This window comes from Schistocerca piceifrons, chromosome 4, assembly GCF_021461385.2.
Source record: "Schistocerca piceifrons isolate TAMUIC-IGC-003096 chromosome 4, iqSchPice1.1, whole genome shotgun sequence".
Classification (NCBI taxonomy): domain Eukaryota; kingdom Metazoa; phylum Arthropoda; class Insecta; order Orthoptera; family Acrididae; genus Schistocerca; species Schistocerca piceifrons.
In genome coordinates this window covers 125,231,034-125,251,525 of record NC_060141.1, presented here as the reverse complement: position 1 = coordinate 125,251,525, position 20,492 = coordinate 125,231,034, and the positions used below count along the sequence as shown (strand labels likewise).

The 20,492-nt window shown below is 42.7% G+C and overlaps 1 protein-coding gene across 2 annotated transcripts in view; it reads right to left on the bottom strand.

Annotated features, from left to right (window-relative positions):
• Positions 1-1,229: 1,229 nt before the first annotated feature.
• Positions 1,230-20,492, bottom strand: part of LOC124796243 (pentatricopeptide repeat-containing protein 2, mitochondrial-like) — a 73,348-nt gene continuing 54,085 nt past the window's right edge. For both annotated transcript variants that reach the window (XM_047260335.1, XM_047260336.1), the window contains 2 exons: positions 9,165-9,272; positions 1,230-1,483 (listed from right to left, as the gene is read on the bottom strand). In XM_047260335.1, coding sequence (XP_047116291.1) covers positions 1,328-1,483; positions 9,165-9,272 — 264 coding nt within the window. In that variant the 3' untranslated portion in view covers positions 1,230-1,327. The remainder of the gene's footprint in view (positions 1,484-9,164; positions 9,273-20,492) is intronic.

Below are 20,492 nucleotides of genomic sequence, written 5' to 3'. Positions count from 1 at the left end.
GTAAGTATCAATACCATTGCTAAATAATATGGGTGTAGAAGACAATCATTCTGTATTATATTTGGTATATAATGTCTGTTAATGCATAATGTTCTGCCATAAAAAATAAATTCAACACAACTGTTCATTTTTGCAGATACTTTGCAATAACATTGTTCAGTGAACTATACGAAAAAAAGCAACATATCTTCCATATGTACATTTCCACGTAGCTAATAGGGCACTTATGATTTAATGTGCTGTTGACAGATTACTTTGCTATATCAGTAACTATCGGACTATAAATATTAGGGTTCCAGGATTCACACACACATGGTTTTAAACATACAGACTCCACCTTTTAGAATTGGTTATGTATGTCAGAAAGGCCAAGATGCATGTTACCCTACAACCAGCTGGGTAAGTCCACCTGAGGGGTGGAGGAAACAAGGGAACATAATTCCCCAAGAGTGGGGTTCAGCACTTCGGTGTTCAAACCAATTTTCAAGTTGATAGCTAATTCACATTCCAGCTGTTCAAAGCAGAATCTCAACATTTGCCTGAAGCACAGATAAGAAGTCTAAATATGGGTGTCCATGTAACAAATTGCACCTTGCTGAGCACCTCTGCACCTCACTGTACAATCTTCAAAAGCTCACGATGTGCCAGGATGTTGTTTGGACATTAAAAAAAGTTATCATATTTGAGCCATTCAGACCTATTTAAGACTCGATCTTCTTTTAGAAATGGAAATCTCCTGCACTCCCTTCCTGTTCTGTTCTGTTGATTGAAAAATGTTATTTATGAATGAGTCACATTCACTGAAAGTTTTGAGTGATGTAAGTGGCACTCAAGCTATACAAAATATTAACTACAAACAGGTATTTCACCTTCGTCATTGTCAATGGGCAGGCTGTAAAATAAATCTGTGAAAGGGACACCACGTATGTTCTTGCAGTTTGAAAGTGCTTCAACCTTCTCAGTTCCCATTTAAAAAGGTATTTTGCAATTTCCTTCCCTGCATTGTTCTTGTTGACACAGATTAACAGTCGCACTTACACATATGTTGTTTTGCTTCATAGCTTTTCATTTTCATACTGTCTACTGATAATTTAACACACACAGTACAACAATTTTACTTATTAGCGTAAATACACTAATAATAAGTAAGTAACCAGGAATCTGCAGGTTGTGAGGATTGTAATGAGAATGGAAATCAGGTACAGTAACAAACTACTACAGCATGGTATTGAAAAAGAACTTTTACTCGAGTTCTCTGTGGATCGCTATGTACTGACAGGCTCCGAGGTGGGATGGATCCACCATTACACTAACAATAAATTTTACTTCACAAAAGATCTCTAAGACCAGGTCTTTGGTAGCTTCTTGGAGTGTCTCTTCTCTCTGTACGTTCAAATGTTGCTGCTATGTACCTTCGTTCACGATTTCGTGGGCCATGCAAGTCAGTCACTGCAATTTCCGTACACACCATGTCATCCAGAATCTGAAATGAGATTATCTGATCAATATTTTCAAGGAATTTAATAAGATTATTTCTGCAGTTGTAATACTACAAAAGCAACAGTTATGACACTTACACAATCTCATGACACACTGAAATTAATCTACACATTTGTAGGATCTTTTTTACACATAAGAATTAAATATTGTATGTTTGATCAAGAATGTGCACATCATATGCACAAAGAGTTGGAGGCCTATATGGTTATTCACTGTGGTGTCACCGCCAGACACCACACTTGCTAGGCAGTAGCCTTTAAATCGGCCGCGGTCCGTTAGTATACGTCGGACCCGCATGTTGCCACTATCAGTGATTGCAGACCGAGCGCCGCCACACAGCAGGTCTAGAGACACTTCCTAGCACTCGCCCCCCTTTGCTAGCGATGGTTCACTGACAAAATACGCTCTCATTTGCCGAGACGATAGTTAGCATAGCCTTCAGCTACATAATTTGCTACGACCTAGCAAGGCGCCATGTTCAGCTACTATTGATAGTGTGAATAATGTACAGTCAAGAGCGACGCTCATCATTAATGGATTAAAGTTAAGTATTCCACCAGCTACGTCTGTTTTTCTAAATTCTAATTTCCTTGTCCTGTTCCAGACCTCACGCCAGCCTGCGTGAGCTAAAACGCGTGCCTTTCGGCTTCCTCTAGTAACGTGGTGTTGGCTCTCCTGCCAACCCACAACATTCACATCGGTTTGTAGTGTGATGCTTATGGAGAAAGAGTCTGATTATGGTAAAATGAAATATCACTGTCAAACCACAACATGAAACAGTGCAATGACAATGACAAACTAGTTAAAAGGGAGAAAACACTGCACACATGAAAAAATATGCTAACTTAATTTCTAAATGTTATTTCAGAATAACAGTAATCACTTTAACTTTTTTTTATAAGGATCATATTTTTATTTCACTTTCTATAAATTGGTGAAAGTTGTTCATTTCATACTCACTTAGCAAAAATTATTTAAAAGGCAGCACTACTTTTATCGCATAAGATGCGAGTCTATGTTCATTTTCTACTCTTGAATGTATCAATTAAACCTTGTTTGTACACAAAATATAAATCAAAGATAAAAAATAACACAAGGAAAGTCATCTTTCTGATCTACAGCTTTAAAATTTGGAATAAATGACATGCAAAAATAACATCTAAATAAAAAGAAAAAATATTGGAAAACTTCTTTAAAACAATTTTGAGGGCAGAAAGAAGGAGGCTTATGGTTTATTGTCCTGTCAACATTGAGGTCACTGGAGACAGAGCACAAGCTCGGATTGTTGTAAGGATGTGGAAGGAAATCTACCGTGTCCTTTCAAAGGAAACATCCTGGCATTTGCCTGGAGTGAATTAGGAAAATCACAGAAAACCTAAATCTGGCTGGCTGGACATGGGTTTGAACGGTGCCATCCTGAATGGGAGTCCAGTGTGCTAACCACGGTGCCACCTCACTCAGTTTGAGGGCAGAAGTATATGCTACATGAAAGAATGTATTAAAGCTAATTTGTCATTTTGAAATTTCTTTCTTCTAATTTCTGCATTTCATTTCTTTTTTCTTTTGCAGACTTCTCAAATTATTTGATTTATTTAACACCATTACAGCCTGTTGTTTCTCTGATTGCTATTATGCTGTGGTTGAACGGATTTCAACTCTGATCAGGATATAATAGCCCAGAACATTTTGTTAACTGTGACATTTTTGGCTGTGAAAATTAATATTTTGTGATCATTAATCTGTCTTCCTTTCTTTTTTTAGCATTTTCTGTGTTTTATACCTCTTCCAGATACTGATTATAATGATGTCTTAACATGGAATGAGAGTAACACAAATCTTTATTAGTAAACAACTATTATTACATCTGCACTTAAGATATTTACATGACCACAAATGAGTCTCAAAGCTACATGCAATTCCTCTTATAAGATTTCCGACTGCATATTTTTTGTTACTCTAAAAACTCTTTCTGTAGTTGTTTGGCCGTCACTTAATAGAAAAAGCTTCTGGATACATGATCAAACTTGTATATGTTTCATTTTTAAATGAAATCATCCAAACTCATAGTTTCTTTCTCCAAATTTAAAAATTCTTCGGTGTTTTCATAACAGTTTCATTGACACAATCTGCATGAATGTCATCACAATCTCCAAATCTAATAAGCTACTTAGAGGACATTTACTCTCCCTCATACAATTTCGTTTCTCTTCCACTAAATATACTTAAACATGATAAATTTCTTACAATGTTGAAAACTGCTGGTGATTTCGAAATTATAACTGATACAACTTTAATTAACACATATTTTACGTTCCCATGTAAAATCAGTATGTCCCCCCTCTGACACCTTTCTAAAAGAATGTAGTTCTTGAATTTGTAAAAAAAAAAAAAAAAAAAAAAAAATTATCTAGGAAGATGGTTCTTAGGGTTATTGAATTCAACTTTTACTACATCAACAACAGTTAAATTATTCAACAGTTTTGGTTTCCCTGTATTAATGCAAGAATAGATTTTTTTAATATTGTCCGTTATGTACAAGAGCATGGGTTTATCAGTCTGATGTGTGTTACGGAAAGGCTCCATAATGTTTAAGTATTGCAAAGTGTTAAGTTTTACATGAAAATGATTTTTGATTTTGTTGTTGTAGTCGTCATTGTTGTCATCCTCAGTCTGGAGACTGGTTTAATACAGCTCTCCACACTACTCTATCCTGTGCAAGCCTCTTTATCTCCAAATAACTACTGCAACCTACATCCTTCGGAATATGCTTACTGTCTTCATCTCTTTGACTCCCTCTACAATTTTAACTCCCCAAACTTCCATCCAATACTAAATTGGTGATCCCTTGATGTCTCAGAATGTTTCCTATCAAATGACCCCTTCTTTTAGTCAAGTTGTGCCACAAATTTCTTGTCTCTCCAATTCTATTCAGTACCTCCTCTTAGTTGTCTGATCTACCCATCTAATCTTCAGCATTCTTCTGTAGCACCACATTTCAAAAACTTCTATTCTTTTCTTGTCTAAGCTGTTTACTGTCCATGTTTAACTTCCATACATGTCTACGCTCCAGACAAATGCCTTCAGAAAAGATTTCCTAACACTTAAGTCTGTATTCAATGTTAACAAATTTCTCTTCTTCAGAAACACTTTTTTCACCATTTCCAGACTTTATTTTATATCCTCTCTATTTCAATCATCTTTGGCACTGTTCACAATATTTTGATATTATTTGGGTGGTGGCTCCCTAAATTTCCCCTTCTCTATCTGTTTAAACCATGTTTTCAATGCAGGCAAAATTTCTAGTACTCTCTTGCATACAGACACATTTTCAAATAATCGGTGAGAAACAAATTTCAAAGCTTGCCCTGTTAACAGTACTAAAACCCTCCCTTATAGTTGGAAAATATTTGACTAATCAGTAAACACTAAAGAAAAAAAGAAAGGAATAATTATCAATGTTCCAAACTAATGATTCAAACCCTTGTCTGAAAGCATTATGAATGACGTGTATTGCACAAGTCCCAATATTTATCAGCTGACTGATTATTATAATCATTAAGAATGTGTTGTTCTGTTGGTGTATGTTACTTTTAAGTTGGTGTTTGGACCATCCATAGACATTTTAAAATGATATGGGCAAAACTGAACTTGTCAGATTTTCAAACATGTCATTTGCAGTAGTGTGGCCATGGAAAATTGCTGTTACAAAGATGTTTCGAGAAGGTAGTTTTTCTGGGGAAAAAAATCTATAAACATTAGCAGATAACACACAGCCCAGTCACATTAATGTGACCACCTGTCAAAAGCCTGAATAACCACCTTTAGCAGTGATGAATGTTGTGAGGCGTGCAGCAACAACATACCAAAAAGGTTGTGGAGCCATGCCAACTGCAGAGCTGTGGCCAGCTACATTAGGTTTCTCGGTTAAGGATAAGTTCAGAGAGTTTGGTGGCCAGGGGCGTATAGTGAACTTATCTTTGTGCTCTTCAAACCATGCACGCACACTGTGAGCTGTGTGACACATTGCATTGTCCTGTTGGTAGATGCCATGGTGTTGAGGAAAAATAAACCACATACAGGGGTGGACATGGTCCTGAAGGACAGATGCATACTTGTGCTGATCCACTGTGCATTTCACAATGACGAGATCACCTAGGGAATGCCACAAAAACAGTGCACAGACAATAACACTCCCTCCTCTGGCCTGGAAGTTATCTTTCAGATGTTTCACACCATGTGTGTCAACAGCCATCTGTCCGATAAGAGCATAAAATGTGATGCATCTGAAAAGGCCACCTGTTGCCACTCAGCGAATGTCCAGTTGCAATACTGGTGTGCAAATTCTAACCTTTGTCGCCAATGAACAGCAGTCATCATGAGTGCGTGGACCAGGCGCCTGCTGTGGAAGCCCAGACGCAGCAACGTTCACTGAACAGTCATTCAGCAGACACTGCAGGTAGCCCCTTTGTTCATCTGGGTGGTCAGTTACTCAACAACTGGATGTCTATTCACCCACAAAAATCTCTGCAGTCATAGTTCACCGTGGCATCTTTGGTCCTTGGTGAACCACAGTTGCCTCAATGCTGGTTTTAGATAGTGCCATTTTGTCACAAACAGTATGATTTAACCAAGGTGGCAAGCAAACAGTTTATAAACTTAGCCAGTTTGGAAATGCTTCCACCTTTGGCCCAAAAGCCTATGATCATGCCCTTTAGGACCTAAAATAAATTGCTGTTTCCCCATTACGACATGGACTGCACTGGTTTTTGTGTCCTTCAACACGCTTTATATACACTCCACTGCTAGTGCTGCCACCTGCCATCCGTGAGTGGTCATTGACATTGGACAGAGGTGGTGGTCACAATAATGTGACTGGACCATGTTTAATGTCAAAATGGGTCATTCCATATGAATATACCCATTTTTAAAGAGTTGTTGCACCATGATAATGGATGTAGATAGGCATAACTCCTCTATTCTTTCACAGGTTATTATCAGAAATATATGGCATTACAATTTATTTATGTAAAAATACTCTAGGCCCGGTAATAAAAAAAATAAAATACAGGATTTTTTTAAAATTTGAGCCAAAATAAAAAAGTTAATTAATATTAATATTGTGGGAGTAGTGATCAGACACATCATATACTAAGCTTAGAATAACGCATTTTACAAGGAGCATTAAACATTAGCAACTTAAAGAGATTTACTGAGTTTATTAAAAACATAAAACGAAAAGAAAGAACTTACTTCTTTCTTTACCAACAAAAAACAAATGAAGTGTAATTATATCAACATAAAGATGACAAGGGATATAACAGAATAACAAAACAACACTGCTAAATAGTGTTACGAACATAACTCTCTTCTTCTTCTTTTTTTAAATCGTTCAAATCTGGCAAAAACACCTTTGAAATACCCACAAGTTTAAAATTATGTAACGCCAATTAGTGATGTAATCTGTAACTTATGTATAGCCCCAAGCTCTTAAAATACCTGAATTCTGGATAATTACCCACAATCTCGCAACACTGCTGCTAACCACTATTTGTAGTTTCACAAGAGCGGGAGGGGGAAGGAAGGAAATCTCTCAAAGAACTGTGTGTCTCTTCTGTCAGTCAAAGAATACATGTGGTTATTAGGATGATCTGAGTCAATCACCACTGTGCTTGAGCTGAACCACATGCTGAGAGTAGTGATAATACATGTGTCTGAATCTGTGTTGCTTTTACATCATGACAACATGAGTAGTAGTATGCTCACATAAGGATTTCCAAGCACTAATTGGAAATTTTTTCACAACTCAGATGTTTCTAAGTTGTATAAGGAGTTTGTACACACCCTGGAGTATTGAGAAAAGAATCTACAAACATACTTCAGCCCACTACATATAAGTCCCATACGGACAGTGAAGACAAGTTCAGACTAACTACTGTTTACACAGAGGCACTTAAGCAGTCTTTCTTCCTAGACTCATATGCAGTTGGAATGGGAAGAAACTCTAACATGTTCAACAAAGCTGATGTCACGAACTTCACAGTGGTTTACATAGCCTCACTTCTTGTGTTCTGGGTGATACAACAAAAGATATTTCATCATTTAAAAACATACAGCCTACCAAATCATTCATCTTTTATTAGCATATTGCCACATCATATTTCACAAAGTTTACTAATTACTTTCAGAATACATATGAAAGAATAAGTGAGACTACAGGAAGAAATTCAGTGAAAAACTTGTAATATGTACATAGATCCAGAAAGAAAAACAATCTTAGTAAAAAAGGTCTAAAATTATAACCAGATATAAGCTATGTCTCATCACCTGATGTAGTGTTTGAAACAGCAAGTCACTTAATCCATTCACGCAGGATTTTTTGATACCAGATTTGTCATAGGAATACAATGTTTTTACCATATACATATTTTGTTTTCACATATACATGATTATTTATGAAACATGAAAAAATGTAGTTGGTTCTAAGGAGTTATAACACCATAATCATCCACACGCAATTCTATTGCCTATTGTAAACTATGAATCATTTCTCATTTGCCATAAATATTCATACATAGTAGAGCTGCACATGGTATCTTGTGAAACATTTGTCCACATGAAGGACAACTTTACAAGCGTTACATTCAAAACAGGTTTCCCTATGATGCTCTTGATCATAACAAACTACCCATCTTCTAGAGGGAGCAGTTGGTTTCTCTTTCGGCATTTTTTGCACTGGAAAATGTTCCCAGCTTCTGGCTTGAAGCCTTAGTGGTTCTTCTGCTTGGTTGTCCCTTCCAAGTGTACATAAGGAGAGTTACATTCTTGAAGAGCTGCTCTGCCACAGTAAGCCAGAACACTGGAGTCACAATTACTTTTTCTTTTTGACCCACTGTCTTCTATAGGAGGTACTGATAACTGTTACGTGGGGATGCAGCGAGCAAAGTGCACCCTCAGTTCACCAACTATTACAGGAAACCAGCAGTTGTTGTCACTTCTTGAATTGGCACCCAGTGTTTGGAAGCTGTAGAACAGTTACTTCTATTTTAGATGTCACAGTGCAAATACTAGTTTTAGGATGATTAGCTACATTGTTTCCAGTCCCAAGGAATCACAGTGTACAGCACACATTGCTGTCACATTGGCACAAGTTTCTTAGGTCACTGTGCTTTGTTGTGTACTTCCACTTCGTCTGACGCCCAAAATGCTACTGTTTTCATAACTTGATGATGTATCACATGCAATATAGTAGCTTGCACCTTTAAACGACTCATTAAAATCACTTCATTAAAAAACACCAAATACTGGCAATTTCTGCTTCATAGGGGTCAGGCGTGCTGTCATTCACTGAGCTCACAAATATACAATTAGAGCCATGTAAGAGTAGTATCCACCATCGTACTGTAATACACTGAACTATGATGGCTGTACCCACCATTAAACAGGTTCTTGAGAACAACATGTCAGTTTTCAGCTTAGTGACTGGGGGAGTTCTGCGATTATGACTAAGAATAAAGATACAGATTTTTAAAATTATTCTAAGCAAAGTATTACAAAATTAATTCTACAAATAGTTGAGTAATCTCTTTGAGATTGCTTTTTTTTGGGGCTCTTGCAAATATATGCTAAGAAATTTTCTCCCGCACAACCTTCAATGATTTGCTTACCTGGTCTACTGTGTGACCGTTCTCGCTAAGACGTTTAAGCAAAGCTTGAGCTTCATGAGCAATTTCTTTACGTTCTTCCCTCTCACTTGCTGCCTTCACTTTTTCAACCTGGAAATAGAATATCATTTATCAATAAGGAAATTATTCATTAAAATGAGGAAAAGCAAACATTTACCAGCAGCTGATTAAGGTGTCTCACATACACACATGTAACATCACAAACAATTCACTAGCTTGCGGGTGAGTTGGCCTTTGCTAGCTAATTCTTAAACAGTGTTACATGTGTGTGTGCTGCACACACCAATTAATGGAAGATGCCCATGGAATTTCACATTTTCCTGATATAATTTGTGGGAACATCACAAATTATTATTTTTGTTTTTAATGTGTTTGAAATGTGTTTGCTGTGACAATGCCAATGTTGACATAATAATATTATTACTCTTTGGAATAAAACATAAAAAGAGAAATTTGTTACACCATGGTGATTGTAATTAAAGTTTTTTGGTGTGTGCGATAAGAAAATCAAATTGAAAAATCTAGTTAAACTGAGACCTTAATGAACGTAAAGAGCTACAAATTTACGACCCCTACGTGAATGGCGAGATGATGACATCGGCAAAGTGATTGCGGCAAAATTTTCACGTATTTTTTTAAATTGAATTCGTCACATACTGTGTTAGGCGAATGTCAAGAGCTGAATGGACCTGAAAATGATAATCCTGAATGCAGCTGGAAATTGATAAGATAAGGATTAAACTGCCAGTTTTGGACGGAAAAGCCAGATATCTGGTTTTGTCATGCTCAAGCACAATTTATGATCGCTGGTATAGAGACTGAGCAACTAAATTTAACTATTTGCTTGCTCAGCTGGAGCCAAAATTTGTTGAAAATATCTAGGATCTAGTTACAAATGATGAGAACAATAAATATTCTCTTGCAGAAGAATGACTTTTGACCAAAGTTGTTTGGAACTGGGTGATACTAAGCCTCCCAAATTATTAAGAAAAATGCAGGGCTACGCCAGTACTAATGTGTCGGACAAGATCTTGAAAACACTTTGGCTTGACAAACTACCGGGTAACATTCTAAATTTTAGTTATATCTGATGAAGCAGTGGATATGGCAGATCATATGATCGAAATGCACTCTGTTGAGGACGTCCAAATTGCATCAGTTCAATCCATTCCATCAACCTCATCATACATGTCAGTCTAAAATCTTCTTGTAAGGATTGAAGAATTGGAAAACGAAATAAAATGCTTTGAAAATCAAGTAGGCAAAGACCACGCAGTACAAGGAGAAGCAGAGCAATATTCAATAAAAGCGAAAAATACTGCTATTATCACTTTAAATTTTGCACATGCTGAAAACCTGAAAAATGTGTCCAGCCTTGTCAGCGGCCAAACAAGGAAAAAAGGAAAAACTAAAGACGATAGACACAACACTGGCTGAGTGTTCTACTTCAGTATCGACATCAAGCCACCAACATCATCTGTTTGTTAAAGATCAGACTAGTGGAAGATATTTTCTGATAGATAGCGGTGCATATCATACCAGTTTTGAAAGACAAATTTCCACACTGACTTCAGTTTTTATGCTGCAAATGGTTGAGATATAGAAACTTACATTTCCAAGATGTTAACCATTGATTCAGGGCTTACACGCAATTGTGAATGGCCATTCATTGTAGCAGATGTATCAAAAGGTATATTGGGGGCTAATTTACTTCATCATTATGGTTTACTCATTGATCTCAAAAATAAGAAGTTGATAGACAATGTTACCAAATTAGACACTTCAGCAGAAGTAACCACTGTGAATACTAAAGACTCAGTAAGCTCACTCTATGCTACATGCCAGTTTTCTAAACTTATGGAGAAATTTTCTAAACACAAAACCATCCTTAGTACCAAAAGTGTTGAAGCACAAAGTACAGCATTACACTGCTATAAATAATAGTATTATACGTCTGTCGCAATCACAATGGGCTAGTCCACTACACCTTGTTATGAAGCCAAATGGCCAGTGGAGAGTCTGCAAACATTATCGCCATCTGAGTGATAGGACTCTCCCAGACTGATAGCCAATTCCATGAGTTGATGATGTAAATTTTGTCCTTCAAAATAAAAAGATATTCTCAAAGATTAACCCACTAAAGCATATTATCAAATTTCATAATCCGAAGAGGGTTGGTTGGTTTGTTGGTTTAGAGGATGGGGGGAGGGGGGGGGGGGGGACCAAACTGCGTGATCATTGGTCCCTTGTTCCCAGTAAAATAATTACACAAGGGGGAAAAAAAAGAAAGGAGACATAGAGCACAACAGGACAAAGGGAAAACCAGAAGGACAACCAACATTACCATGGACAAAACAGGAAAAGAAAACCACAGAGAGTAGCAAGAAACAGGTACAAGGGGTAAAAACAACAGAGCTGATGACCGTGGCTGGGCGACCAAGAGAATAAAAAGAAAAAGCCACCCACTCTGCAACACATTAAAACATCCACCCTAAAAGCATTAGAGTGGAGAACACAAAGGGACAAAGGACATGTGCTAAAACTTATATAGAATGATAATACCCATTGTCACTTACAAAACGTGAAACTAAATTATCTGATGAGGCGTTGTCAGCTAAAATTAATGGCAACGAGTCCAGTAACTGAAGAGTCCATTGCAGGGGAGCAAAAGAAGGACAGCTCACCAAGATATGGGCCACTGTCAGCTAGGCGCCACACCGACACTGAGGTGGGTCATCACGTCACAAGAGGTAGCCGTGTGTCACCAAAGCATGACCAATGCGGAGCCGGCAGAGAACCACAGTGACCTTGCGAGAGGCCTGCCACACATTTGTAGTCTCCTTAATAGCACACAGTTTGTTGTGCATGCTGAGATTATGCCATTTCATCTCCCAAAGCCACAAAACCTTGCGGGATAGTACTGAACGCAGGTCAGGCGACATAACCTGGGGTCCACACAAACACCACTGAACGACTGGACCGTTCCAGGGCATAGGTGGACTCCTGGATGGTTGCTACCAAAGGATGATGAGGGTTGCACTGGCTGATAGCTTGTACGCTGCTCAAGGAGTCAGTACACAGAAGAAACAACTCCCCAGGGCATGAACGGTTGTGCTCAAAAGCACGAGATATAGCCACCACCTCAGCAGTGAAAACACTACAGCCACTGGGCAAGGAATGCTGTTCAGTATGTCCTCTATGGACACATGCGAAGCCGAAGTGAGCATCAGCCATTGAGCCGTCAGTGTAAACCACTGCATGGTCTCGGTACGTGTCAAGAATCGAGAGGAAGTGGCAGTGGAGAGCCGCGGGGTTAACTGAGTCCTTAGGGCCATGTGAAAGGTCCAGGAGAAGCTGTAGCCTAGGTGTACACTATGGCGGTGTACGTGAATGGACCTCAAGTATAGGTGGTAAAGGCAAGGACTCCAGTTCGGAAAGAAGGGATCAGGCACAAACTGCAATGTAATGTATTGCGAATACATAGAAAGAAGGATCCTTTATTGTATGATTATATGATAGCGGAACAAACACTGGTAGCAGTTACTTCTGTAAAATATCTGGGAGTATGCGTACGGAACGATTTGAAGTGGAATGATCATATAAAACTAATTGTTGGTAAGGCGGGTACCAGGTTGAGATTCATCGGGAGAGTGCTTAGAAAATGTAGTCCATCAACAAAGGAGGTGGCTTACAAAACACTCGTTCGACCTATACTTGAGTATTGCTCATCAGTGTGGGATCCGTACCAGGTCGGGTTGATGGAGGAGATAGAGAAGATCCAAAGAAGAGCGGCGCGTTTCGTCACTGGGTTATTTGGTAACCGTGATAGCGTTACGGAGATGTTTAATAAACTCAAGTGGCAGACTCTGCAAGAGAGGCGCTCTGCATCGCGGTGTAGCTTGCTCGCCAGGTTTCGAGAGGGTGCGTTTCTGGATGAGGTATCGAATATATTGCTTCCCCCTACTTATACTTCCCGAGGAGATCACGAATGTAAAATTAGAGAGATTAGAGCGCGCACGGAGGCTTTCAGACAGTCGTTCTTCCCGCGAACCATACGCGACTGGAACAGGAAAGGGAGGTAATGACAGTGGCACGTAAAGTGCCCTCCGCCACACACCGTTGGGTGGCTTGCGGAGTATCAATGTAGATGTAGATGTAGATGCAATTGGAGCCGTGACCTGGGCCTCCGATGCGGGAGATGAATCGCTGTGGGTAGGAAAAGGAGATGGTGATTCAGATGCGCAGGAGAACTACGAACGTGTGCAATGTAACTGGGCAGCAGTTGTGCACACCTAACTTGCAATGGAGGGACTCTGGCCTCCACAAGGATGCTGGTCACCGGACTGGTCCAAAAAGCTCCTGTCACTAGGCGAACGCCGCAGTGGTGCACTGGGTTGAGTAAACGCAATACTGAGGGCGCCGCCAAACCATAAACCAGGCTCCCATAGTCAAGGTGGGATTGAACAAGTGTTCTGTATAGCTGCAGCAGTGTACAGCGATCTGCACCCCAGTTGGTGTTGCTCAGGTAGCGGAGGGCATTGAGGTGCTGCAAACACTTACGCTTAAGCTGACAAAGGTGAGGAAGCAAAGTCAATTGGGAGTCGAAAACCAGTCCTAAGAATTGATATGTCTCCACTACAGTGAGCGGATCATCATTAAGGTGAAGTTCTGGTTCTGGATGAACGGTACGACGCAGACAGAAGTGCATAACACACATCTTCGTGGCCGAAAACTGGAAACCGTGGGCTAGAGACCATGACAGCAACTTGTGGATGGCTCCCTGTAGGTGCCGCTCAGCAACACCTGTACTGGTCAAGCAGCATGAAATGCAGAAGTAGTCTGCATACAGAGAAGGTGAGATGGACGGCCCTATAGCTGCTACTAGACCATTATTAGCCACTAAAAATAGAGACACACTCAATACAGATACCTGCAGGACCCCATTCTCCTGGATATGGGGGGAACTATGGGAGGCACCAACTTGGACACGGAAAGTACGAAGCGACAGAAAATTTTGGATAAAAATCAGGAGCGAGCTTCGGAGAGCCCACTCGTATAATGTGGCAAGGATATGATGTCGCCAGGTGGTGTTCTACACTTTTTGTAAATAAAAAAAAGATGGCAACCAGGTGTTGGTGTCTGGAAAAGGCTGTTCGGGTGGCAGACTCGAGAGAGACAAGATTATCAGTGGTAAGATTATCAGTGGTGCCCTGACATGGAGCCAGTAGACCACATATCTCCAGGACCCAAGCCAACCGCCAACACACCGTACGTTTCAGCAGCTTACAAAGAACGTTGGTAAGGCTGATGGATCGATAGCTATCCACATAAAGTGGGTTTTTACCGGGTTTGAGCACTGGAATGATGGTGCTCTCCCGCCATTGAGATGGAAAGATGCCATTGCACCAGATCCAGCTGAAAGTGATGAGGAGTCATCACTTGCAGTCAGATGAGAAATGTTTAATCATCTGACTGTGGATCTGATCTGGCCCAGGAGCTGTGTCAGGGCAATGAGGCGCTCCCACTCTGTAAATGGGGTGTTATAGGATTCATTGTGGCATGTGGTGAACAAGAGGACTTTCCCTTCCAGCTGCCATTTGAGAGTGCGAAAGGATGGGGGCTATTTCTCCGACGCAGAGGCTCAACTATAGTGCTTAGCAGAGCGCTCAGGAAATTCGTTTGCGTCGGTAGATAACATGCCATTTATGTTAACACCGGGAATACCTGTTGGGGTCTGGTACCCGAAAACATATTTGATCTTTGCCCAGACTTGGGAAGGTGATGTATGGCACCCAATGGTCCAGACAGGTCTCTCGCAACACTTCTGCTTCCGTCGTTTTATAAGGCGGCGAACACGGGCACAGAGCCATTTAAAGGCTATCAGGTGCTCCAGGGAAGGGTGCTGCTTATGCCACTGTAGAGCTCACCGACACTCCGTAATTGCTTCAGCAACTTCTGGCGACCACTAAGGGATTGCCTTTTGCCTACAGAAACGATTGTTGTAGTCACCTGCCCAACCATCGCATCAATGTTACCATGTGGGGGAGATTCAACAGTGACAGCAGAGGTGAAAGTTTCCAAGTCCACCTTGTTTGAAACCCATCTGGGCAGGCGTCTATGGGCCTGATGCCGGGGCAGTGATAGGAAGATGGGGAAGTGGTCACTACCACACAGGTAGTCATGTGCTCTCCAGTGGATAGACGGGATAAGTCCTGGGCTGCAAATTCATAAATCAATGGCTGAATAACTACCCTGAGCCACACTGAAACGTGTGGTGGCCCCAGTATTTAAGAGGTAGAGGTTGAACTGAGACAGTAGAGTTTCAACATCTCTGCTTCGGCCAGTAAGCACTGTGCCACCCCACAAGGGGTTATGGGTGTTAAAATCTCCCAAAAGTAGGAAAGGTTTAGGGTGTTGATCAATCAGTGCAGTTAATTCATTCAGGGATACTGCACCATCTGGAGGAAGATATACATTGCAGACAGTTATTTACTGCGTCGTCCTTATTCTGACAGACACAGCTTCAAGAGGGGTTTGAAGGAGCAAAGTTTCACTACAGAAAGAGTTTAGGACATAAACGCAAATTCCACCTGACATTTGATTATGGTCCCTTTGGTTCCTGTAGTATCCCTTATAGCCATGGAGCGCAGGGGTCCGCATTGCCGGCAATCAGGTTTCCTGGAGGGCAATGCAGAAAGCAAATGTAAAGCTTAACAGATGCTGTAGCTCAGCCAGGCTGCGGAAAAAACTGCTGCAGTTCCACTGGAGGATGACGTCATCGTGAGACTGGGAAGGAATGGAACATTCAATGAGGCAGTTTATGCCTCAAGGTCACCTGCTGCCACCAACTTTTTTGCCTGAGCAGTTTATATCCGTTGTGTCAGAGGGTCTGGCGAGATCTAGGTCCTCAGCGGGCACCAGAATCTCCACCTCATCCGCAGACGCAGAACTTGTAGGTAGCGGTGGTGTGGGTGTCACCGCAATTCCCTTGGTCTTGGGGACTTTCATTTTGGATTTATCTTGCTACTCCTTGGGTTTCCCTGGCTTGGAGGACTTCACTGATTCAGTCTCTGGGACTGAGGATGAGCATGAAGCCCTACAACCAGCTGCTTTTGGGCTCTTCAGCCAGTGGTGGGTGTCATCTTTCCCACTAGCAGAAACCTGGGAAGGGAGTGACCCAAAGGACCCCTTCCTAGCGAGAGGAGCCAAAGAAAACTTACACTTCTCTGGTTCAGAAGTGGGGACTGATATCCCCGATGGTTGGGGGGAGGGGGGGGGGGGGTTGTTGCTCCCGAAGTAGGTAGTGCCAGAGCAACAGGGAGGGAAGTGATTCGTCCACCATCAACGGGGCAGGTTCTGGTTCTGAGAGGTGACAGGAATGTGAGGAACTGATGGGGCAACAACGGTTCTCATAGTGGCGGCATAAGAGGTGGTCATAGCCACAGGATGTAGGTGCTCAAATTTCCTCTTAGCCTCAGTGTAGGTCAGTCGGTCCACAATTTTCCTCTCTTTCTGTAAAATCCTGCAGTTTGGCGAGCAAGGTGAATTATGCTCTCCACACTTGACACATATAGGAGGCGGGGCACATGGAGTATTGGGATGTGATGGACGTCCACAATCTCGACATGTGATGCTGGAATTATGGCGGGAAGACATATGGCCGAACTTCCAGCTCTTACAGCACCACACTGGGAGAGGGATATATGGCATCACAGCAGTAGACCATCACCTCAACCTTCTCGGGTAATGTGACATCCTCGAAGGCCAAGATGAAGGCAACGGTGGCAACCTGATTATCCCTCGGACCCCCAAGGCTGCGCCGGATGAAATGAACACCTCAGCACTCTAAATTTGTGCGCAGCTCGTCATTAGACTGCTGAAGAAGGTCCCTGTGGAATATAATATCCTGGACCATATTTAAGCTCTTATGGGGGCATGATGGTAACAGAAACATCTCCCAACTTGCCATAAGCAAGTAATGCCCATGACTGGACAGAGGAGCTGTTTTTATCAAGACTGCCCAGAGCGTATTTTGGACAAGCCCTCCACCTCCCCAAACTTGTCCTCCAAATTCTCCACAAAAAACTGAGGCTTCATGGACATGAAAGATTCCCCATCAACTCTCTTACATACAAGGTACTGGGGCGAATAAGCTTCGCTATTAGCCTGGCATTCCTCCCATGGTGTGGCCAGAGAGGGTAACGATTTGGGGTCATATTTCTTAGCATTGAAGTTGGACTTTGCCCACTTAGAGACTGCTGGCGGCAGACCACCAGCAAGAGATGACGTACTACGCTTCATGGTGTCATCCGCCCTGATGCCACCCATTCCGATCAGAGGTCCTCCCCACGGGTGCCACCCAGCCTCAGCATGAGCCACCTGGCAGGATGGCCATTGCTGGGAGTCCCGATGCCCCAAGGAGAAGGGCATCTACTCCACGGCATACTTGGTGAGTTAACGGTGCAGGTATCAGCAGAGTGATCACTGTGTTGTCAGGGTGCCACAGCCAACAGGGTACAAGGCAGCCCTACCACAATGGACTGGCTATCATGCTGGATATGAGGTGCTAAGAAGTCCATGGTCATCGTTGGCGCAGAAAGCGACACTGCATAGTGCATGATGGAAAATGCACCCAGGATGGTGTCCTCACCCAAGAGATGGAGAATAAGCGGGACTGCAATGCAGCGACAAGAAAGTGGGCTACAGACCTCAATGCACGATGGACACAACGTATGGCACCCTTTCGCAATTGGCTCGCTCTCCGGATAAATTTATAAAGCTGGAGGTCAAACCCGACAGGAGACCATCACATAAAGGCCGAAACGTGAGAGACTCCTTTTAGTCGCCTGACAGATTTCACTGGATGTTTAAAGCAGCCATCCTTGCCGGTGTGTGTGTGTGTGTGTGTGTGTGTGTGTGTGTGTGTGTGTGTGTGTGTGTGTGTGGTTTGAGGTTTTCGGGCACTAAACAGCATGGTCATCAGCGCCCAAATGCATAGAAACAGGAACACATGCAGTGAAGGGACGAAGACGGACAGCGAACAAGGAGAACGGCTAAAAGACACAGACCTGACGCAGCTACAAATCCTCACATACAGAGGCAAAACAAGAGGAGAAGAAACGCACTAAAAAAGGAAAGGAAACACAAGGAAAAGAGAACACAAATCGAAGTGAAACAAGTAGGTAATCGTGACTGGCGGACCTCTTACCTAAAGCCTGGGTGAGCTAGTCACCCAGCAGCACATTAAAATCCTCTCCCTAAAATCCGAGGCAACAAATTGGACAGGACACAAAACCGTAAGACCTTAACCACAGTCGTTGCGTCGTCTTGCAAAATAGAGGGCAAATCCGGTGGCAAGGAAACCACCGTCCTCCGGTCAGAGAATAAAGGACAGTGAAGTAAAATGTGGCGGACAGTAATCTGGACGCCACAAGCACTGCAGATTGGGGGATCCTCCCGCCGGAGTAAAAAACCGTGCGTTAAGGGACTGTACCCGATGCGGAGGCGAGTGAGGAGAACCTCATCCCGCCTGCATGACTGGTAGGACGTACGCCATGGCCGCGTGGTGGCCTTGACCAGACGCAGCTTATTTTCACCGACTGCCTGCCACTCCTCTTCCCATTGACGCATAACACGAAAACGCAAAAGGGAAGTAACAGCATGGAGGGGGAGGGCACATTCAACAACGTGAGGGAGGGAACATGCATCTTTGGCAGCCACATCCGCCAGTTCGTTTCCCCTAATACCCACGTGCCCCGGCACCCAGCAGAAAGAAACCTCCTTCCCCTGCCGTTGCAGGTGGAGTAGGGCATCATGGATGTTCTGGACGACCGTATCCGCTGGGTACAAGTGTTGCATGGTCTGAAGGGCACTCAGGGAGTCAGAACAGATGAGAAACTTAAGACTGGGAACACATCTCATCTGCTCCAATGCCCGCAAGATCGCAAACAATTCGGCATCAAAGATGGTAAACGCTGCAGGAAGCCATAACTTGACGACTCGATCAGGGAAAACAACAGCACAACCAACAGAGTCCCCCTGTTTAGAACCATCCGTAAATACTGGTACATGGCCGGTATGCTGGTTTAAAATATCGTAAAATAAGGAGGTAAAAACAAACGCAGGAGTGCAGCTCCTCCGGTACTCTGACAAGTCTAAAAGGACGCTGGGCCTCTGGAGCAACCAGGGAGTCAGGCGGATAAAACCCTGGAGTTGGGGGTGCCACGCGCTCCACACCAAGGGACTCAAGCAAATGCTTGGCACGAATCCCAAATGGTCTCGTTGCCCTTGGACGACTGGAAAAGAGACGTTCCATAGGCGGTCGGGTAACAGTAGGGTATGCAGGGGAGGTAGGACAGGCAATGAATTGACACACCCGTCGCACCATGAGGAGTTTCCGCCGGATGGCGAGCGGCGGTTCCCCTGCCTCAGCACACAGGCTGGGGATGGGACTGGTACGGAAGGCACCAGTAGCCAGCCTGATACCCTCATGGTGTACTGCGTCAAGAATCTTCAGATACGAAGGCCTCGCTGACCCATACACAGTGCATCCATAGTCAAGACGCGACCGGACGAAAGCCCTATAAAACTGCAGCAGACGCGCCCGATCTGCTCCCCAGGACCGATGGCTCAGACACTTCAAAATATTCAGCGCCTTCACGGCCCACACCTTGAGGTCTTTAAGGTGCGGCAACCACGACAACTTGGAAGCAAAAGTGAGGCCCAGGAACCTCACAGTGTCTCTAAAAGGAAGAATGGTGTCCCTCAGACGCAATTCAGGGGAGGTAAAAGAACGTCGAGAACGATTAAAATGAACACACACACACATTTGTCTGCAAAAAAGGTAAAACTCGTCTTCGCAGTCCATGCCTCTAATCGCTTTATCGTAAGCTGCAGCTGCCGACTAGCAGTGACAAGACTGGAGGAAGAACAGAAAACAGCAAAATCGTCCACAAACAAGGAGCACTGGGCAGGACTCCGGATAGTGGACGTGATACTGTTAATGGCGATGGCAAAGAGGGTGACACTTAAAACGCTTCCCTGAGGAACACCATTCTCCTGCACGTACAAATCAGATAGCACATTACCAACCCGATATCGAAAGAGGCGGCAGGAAAGAAAGGACCGAATGAAGATGGGGAGATGGCTACGAAAGCCCCACTGATGGAGTTGACTGAGGATAAGGCGGCGCCAAGTAATGTCATACGCCTTATTAATGTCAAAGAATACACCTAGACAATGCTGGTTACGTAGGAAGGCCTGCTGGATGGCCGCCTCAAGCAGGGTCAAGTTGTCTATAGTTGAACGACA